Source organism: Ceratotherium simum, chromosome 4 (assembly GCF_057802395.1).
Source record: "Ceratotherium simum simum isolate JZ-2026a chromosome 4, ASM5780239v1, whole genome shotgun sequence".
NCBI classification, from domain to species: domain Eukaryota; kingdom Metazoa; phylum Chordata; class Mammalia; order Perissodactyla; family Rhinocerotidae; genus Ceratotherium; species Ceratotherium simum.
This window is the reverse complement of record NC_141903.1, coordinates 53792442-53798441: the sequence shown is the minus strand read 5'-3', so window position 1 is coordinate 53798441 and position 6000 is coordinate 53792442. Positions and strand designations below refer to the sequence as shown.

Here is a 6000-nt window from a genome sequence, read left to right as displayed (position 1 = left end):
TTGTCAGCAGTACAATAACAATTCTGCATAGCAAAAAACAATTTCATAGATCATAGAGCAGTAGAGGATCCTTCCTGTACCTCAGGGGTCAATAAGCGTTTTCTCTAAAGGGCCAAATAGTAAATATTTTTGGCTTTGAAGGCTATACGGTCTTTGCTGAAACTACTCAAATCTGCAGTTGGAATGTGAAAGCAGCCATAGACAATACCTAAATGACTATGCATGGCTGTGTTCCAATAAAATTTTATTTATGGATATATGAATTTGACATAATTTTCACATATTATGAAATATTCTTCTTCTATTGATTTTTTCAATCATTTAAAAATGTGAAAACCATTGTTACTTCAAGGGCTGTATAAAACCAGACAGCAAGCCAGAGTTGCAGTGGAAGAAATAGATAAATTACAAGCATTTAGTTATTTGATTTGAAACAGTTCATCTTCTATATATCAAAGATAGTTTGTTTAATGGGCAACTTAATAAAGTAGTAGAAGTATTTCTGATGAATAAGAGGCAAAAGAGTGCCCTTGTTTTTCATTAGCTATGGTAGTTCCATAGTTTTGGATATAGACTGGGATGAGCTCAGAAAATTTGTGGCAGTCTCAAACATCCCTGGAAAGTTTGACTTAGACTGAGGTTTGACACTATTTGGAAAACCTTAGAAAGAATGAGTAGATGTCAAAAGGTTAGGTTTACTAATAATAATGATAATAATATCTAACATCTATTACATTATGAATATGTGCCGAACACTGTTCTTATTTAATCCTCATGATATCTATATGAAGAAAGTCTACCACTATCCCTACTTTATAGATAAGGAAAATAAAGCACTGAGAGATTAAGTAACTTGTCTAAGTGAGTAGTTAGGCCAGGATTCAAACTCAGGTAGTGAATCTCGAGCCTGAAGGAACTTAATAAAAACTAACAGATATACAGAGTCACAGGAATGAAAATGCCAAGCAAAATGTTGTTGATAATCAAGCTAAACCTGCTAATTTTACAGGTAAGGAAAATGAGTATTAAAGTTAACAAGACTTTTCTAAGGTCACACAGCTAACGTGAGGTCAGGAGTAGATCTCAGATTTCTTAACTACTACGTCACTTACTTTCTTTTATTCTGTTATACTGCATGCCCTTCAAAACCAAAAACTGAGCAGAACAGAATGAGTAAACATGTTAAACTTTGGGCCGGACACAAAATTTGTGGGACATAGAAAAATCTTGATTTAGTGTCTAAAATATAAAATTAACTTAAAGCCACTTTAAATAAAATTTGAATTAGTAATTAAAATACAAATTAAACTCTGAGTATTTTAGCCCTCAATAAAATAGTTTTCTGTGGGGTTTTTTTTGCAGGGGAAGATTCGCCCTAAGCTAACATCTGTTACCAACCTTCCTCCTTTTTTCTTCCTTTTCCTCCCCAAAAATCCAGTACATAGTTGTGTATAGTTGTAAGTTCCTCTGGATCTTCTATGTGAGCAGCTGCCACAGAATGGCCACTGACAGAAAAGTGGTGTGTTTTTGCACCAGGGAACTGGCCAAGCCACCCAAGGGGAGCCCGCGGAACTTAACCCCTAGTCCATCAGGGCTAGCTCTAAAATAGTTTTTTTAAAAAGACAAATTAAGTTTTAAGTCCTTCATTTTTATGAAGATACAAGGATAAAGGAATTCGTTTAGATTGTTCAAATTAAAAAAAGGGAGATGGCTCCTCAACTTGTTTTTTAGGTAACTTTTTATTGCAAAACAAAGTAAATGTACATTGCAAAAAACTTGGGGAAAGCAAAGGAAATAAAATTACTAGTACTCCTCCCACCAAGTATTAGTGTGAAGGTTTTTTACCACATCAAAAGTACATAAAAATCAATTTAATAATTTTTTAAAAACTACTCTTTTCAGGTAGGAGTTCCTATTTACATTCATTCATTTAACATTGACTGAATACCTAAATTGGACGTGGCACTGTGCTACACACTTGGGATACTGAGACAAACAGGAGTCTGTCCCTAAGAGGCTTACAGTATATGGGAGGAGACATGTAAACAGATGTTTATCAATAATAATACAAAATTTGTGTCAAAATACAAGGAGGGTTGAATCTCACAGTTATAACTGTAGCACTAATCATTTTGGAATTCTTAGATTTTTCCAAAACAAACGCTCAGCGCAGGCCTAGCGCAGTATTATTATCAGCACTACTTCAAAAAGTCTATTAGGGTACACTTGAGTGAAAACATTTCATTTTAGTACTTGTCAAGTGTTTAAACCTTTCAGAATTATCCTGTTCAGGGAGTTGGAAACGCGCGAAGACCGGAGTATTAGGCCGGGACAGAGCTTCAAGGGTCACATTCACTGGAGTACTCACGGGCCGCCTAGGGGAGCGGTGCTTGTCGGGACTTGTAGTCTCTACCAGGACCGAGAACACTGCAACTCAACTTATAATGCACTACTCCCTTTTAAGTTTTCTGGCCCAACAGTCAGACTAAGCTCTAACCTACAGCATAATCTGATAACTCTTCACCTCAGTCTAACCTCATCGTGTTTCTACAAGGCTCCTTCCGTTCAACACTCAAACGGAAAGAGTCGCTCACAAACCTCAAAGAGATTGGTCTATCTTCAATGGTGGGCGGAGCCCTAGGTGGACTGGAGCTCGGGATTGGCCACATCTGACTAGAAGAGGCGTTTTCACACGGCCCATCTGTATACTTACGTGCTGTGGTAAAAAAGTGAATCCTTGTACCGCGGTACTCCTCTGCGCCGCGGGAATCTCGCGATATTTCGGCCGAAGAGACCTAGCGACGCTTAGTGAGAGGCCGAGGCCAGTGGGGGTGGCGGGCACCGGAGCCGGGAAGGGCCAGGTCAGGCGGGGAGGGCGAGCGTCTGCTGTCTGAGCCACTTGGGCTCGGTCAGAGCCAGCCACCCAGAGCTTAGAGGCCCCCTGGCTGGTGAGTCGGCCCGGGGTCGCGACCGCTGAGTCGACCCCGAGCTTCACCTGGGCCCGCGGGGGCTGTGACAGGTGCGCAGACAAGCGCGGCGCTCCGCCTGCTCCCCGGCCCGCCCCCTCCGGGCCTCGCCTGCCAGGGCTCGGGATGAGCTGCGGGCCCCAGTTGAGCGGCCCCGGCTTCTGGCTCCTGTCGCTGCCGCCGTCGCCACCCAAGAGCGGCCGCCGCCCCTGAGGGAAGGAGGAGGGAAGCGGCCGCTGACCCCGGGCATGAGCCGGACGCGGCGGCTGTTGCTGGACTAAGGCGCCGACATGAACCTGCACCAGGTGCTGACCGGGGCTGTGAACCCCGGCGACCACTGCTTCTCCGTGGGCAGCGTCGGCGACCAGCGCTTCACGGTGAGTGAGGGAGGCGCCTGCGTCGCCCGTGGCCGGTCCGCGCCCCTGAGTCAGCCCGGCTCGGCCCAGAATGACGGGCAGAGGCCGAGAACACCTCGTCGCCCCCACGGGGGTCCCCAGGTCCCCCACGGAGGTCCCCACCCCCTAGGCCGGGCAGACCTGGCCTTTGAGAGCGAAGGAGGCAAAAACATTTCGATCATTGAGGTGCTTACTGTACGGAGCCTGAACTCGGAAGTTAGAATGTTTTGGAGGATTTTTTAAGTTTTTAGTCTGACGTCCTTGGGCTGGGATGGTTTGCCAAAGTCTTTTATCGAAAAATCGTTGTCGTGTAATGTGTGTGGGGGCTTTTTATTACCGCACTCCCTAGGTTCAAATTGTCAAGTTTAGAAATATTTGGGATTGGTTTCATTTCTTATTCTACGTTAAGGTCAAATATCTTTAGAGTTAAAAAGAGCGGGTGTCTTAAACAATTGCTAATTGTTTGCTGTCAACTAGTGCTGATTAAAAATAGTGAAAACAGTGCTTTTCATTTATTCACGTTCACTGAGGAATAACTTTATAAAGAAAAACCATATTTTTCAGAAATAATTCATTCCTGCCATCCTTTGAATTCCATATGTAACAGTTTAGTAGTTCTGGGAAACTTTTATTTATTTTAGATTGCTCACATTCATTACTAAAAGTTGCCTTACTGTTTTTCAGTAAAACTCCTCTTTGCTATGTAGTGGTAATTCCAGGTTAAGGTTTACTGAAAGTAACTTAGTTTTCTTTGGTCTTCACCAGCTATTGGAAGGAAGAGAGCCCCACACTTCTGGCTACTTACCAGTATAATGGCATTTTCTGCCTTAACTATAGTTTTTATAGTAATTTCAAACTGTAAGTCAGTATTGCACATGATACCCTTTATCTAAACATGTTTATAATGCTGATGATTTTTGCTACAGCTTTTGTGGCTATCTCTTAGTTGTGACTAAAAGGAGAACTTAATTTTACTTGAGTAATTGAAACAAAGTAAACAGTTGAACCAATGCCCCAGGTTTCCTTCTGGTCTACTTTGGACTTATTTTGTGGTCTTTGTCAGTCGGGATAAATAATAGTCATTATTTAACACGGTGTAGGCATTTAATGCCTGAATTGTGCTTTTAGATCAAGTACTTTGCTTTCAGATAGAGTCTGTACCTCCCCTGTAGAGTGACTCATACACACCTTAGCTTGCACTTGACACTAGCAGTTTTATAGATTCTAATTGGAAATGGTAACCTAGCCTGAATACTCAGAAGAGTGAACTCTTAGTCTCAGTGAGCAACTGTTGTCTCCCTGTAGTTGGAGGTTGCTCTCTGCTCTTGCTATTTAGAGGGGGGAAATAAACAGCATCCTAAGGAGGTTTTGCTAAGGGAGATTATAGGATGATAACATTGCATTCTCTGCCATCTCCTGAAGTTATATGAGTGCTTTTTCCAATGTAAGTTCTAAGAACCTTTTCTAAGAAGGCATTCAGAATCGATATATGCAGTGGTGTAAACTTGAAAGCATATACAATATGCTGGCCTATTTATTCACGTAGATGATCCCTGTAAGTGTATATAAAATCTTGGTGAATGCCTCTGTGTTATTTTAAAGGAGAAGTGAGTTAATATGCCAAAGATTATGTGGTCATCCTACGTCATCACGTAGCTTGTTGCTCAGTTCTGCTGAATTTTAAAGTCCGTTTCCATAGACCAGGCTTTAATCGTCTCCCACCAAGCTTACTGCAGATTTTTCCCAAATCTCAGGAAGCATTCCAGTAAAGAAGGTAAAAATAATTTTTTGTTTTGTCTAGTGTAAAGAGATCCCAGCCCTCTGGAATTTTGGTGCTCAAGTCATCTTTTTCCTTTACAGCCAATTCTTCCCTGACTCTTTTAACATTGATAGTTCTTTATTTTTTTTTTTAATAATACTATGAGTTTTATTTTATTTTATTATTATTATTATTTTGTGTGTGTGTGTGTGTGAGGAAGATCAGCCCTGAGCTAACATCTATGCTAATCCTCCTCTTTTTGCTGAGGAAGACCGGCTCTGAGCTAACATCTATTGCCAATCCTCCTCCTTTTCTTTTCCCCAAAGCCCCAGTAGATAGTTGTATGTCATAGTTGCACATCCTTCTAGTTGCTGTACGTGGGACGCAGCCTCAGCATGGCTGGAGAAGCGGTGCGTCGATGCGCGCCCGGGATCCGAACCCGGGCCCCCAGTAGCAGAGCGCAAGCACTTAACTGCTAAGCCACGGGGCCGGCCCTGATAGTTCTGTTATAAACTAAGTTTCTTGGATCAGTTTCCTGGCCACCATATACATCTTAAATTTATCTGTCTTGAAATTGCCCCTTTTTCTTTCAAATTAAAAAGCAGAATCTTTTTATTGTTTACTCCTTGAATTTTGTTTTTAAACTCTTTGGACCTTGACTCCTTTTTCTTTGATGTGAAGATAACAAACATTAATGACAGATGGTATGTGCAGACTGAAAAAAGCTCTCTAAATTCCAGTTTTACTTGAGGTGGGAACATGAGATCTTTTTCTTGCAGGCCCCCTGAAGAATTCTTTTATTCCTCCTAGTACTTTATGCCTTCTCCGAAGACAGTCCTGTGTTTGTAATTCCTCCCTTTCCGTGTTTGCAGATAGTTTA

The 6000-nt window shown here is 41.9% G+C and overlaps 1 protein-coding gene across 7 annotated transcripts in view; it reads left to right on the top strand.

The window, feature by feature from the left end:
* Positions 1 to 2774: 2774 nt before the first annotated feature.
* The window catches only part of DMXL1 (Dmx like 1), a 131823-nt gene continuing 128597 nt past the window's right edge, over positions 2775 to 6000 (top strand). For 3 of the 7 annotated variants that reach the window (XM_087429905.1, XM_004420282.3, XM_087429904.1), the window contains exon 1: positions 2777 to 3343. In XM_087429905.1, the coding sequence (XP_087286031.1) occupies positions 3257 to 3343 (87 nt within the window). In that variant the 5' untranslated portion in view covers positions 2777 to 3256. Of the gene's footprint in view, positions 3344 to 6000 lie in introns of all 7 variants that reach the window. The other 4 variants (XM_014796571.2, XM_087429906.1, XM_087429907.1 and 1 more) reach the window with 3 other exon arrangements.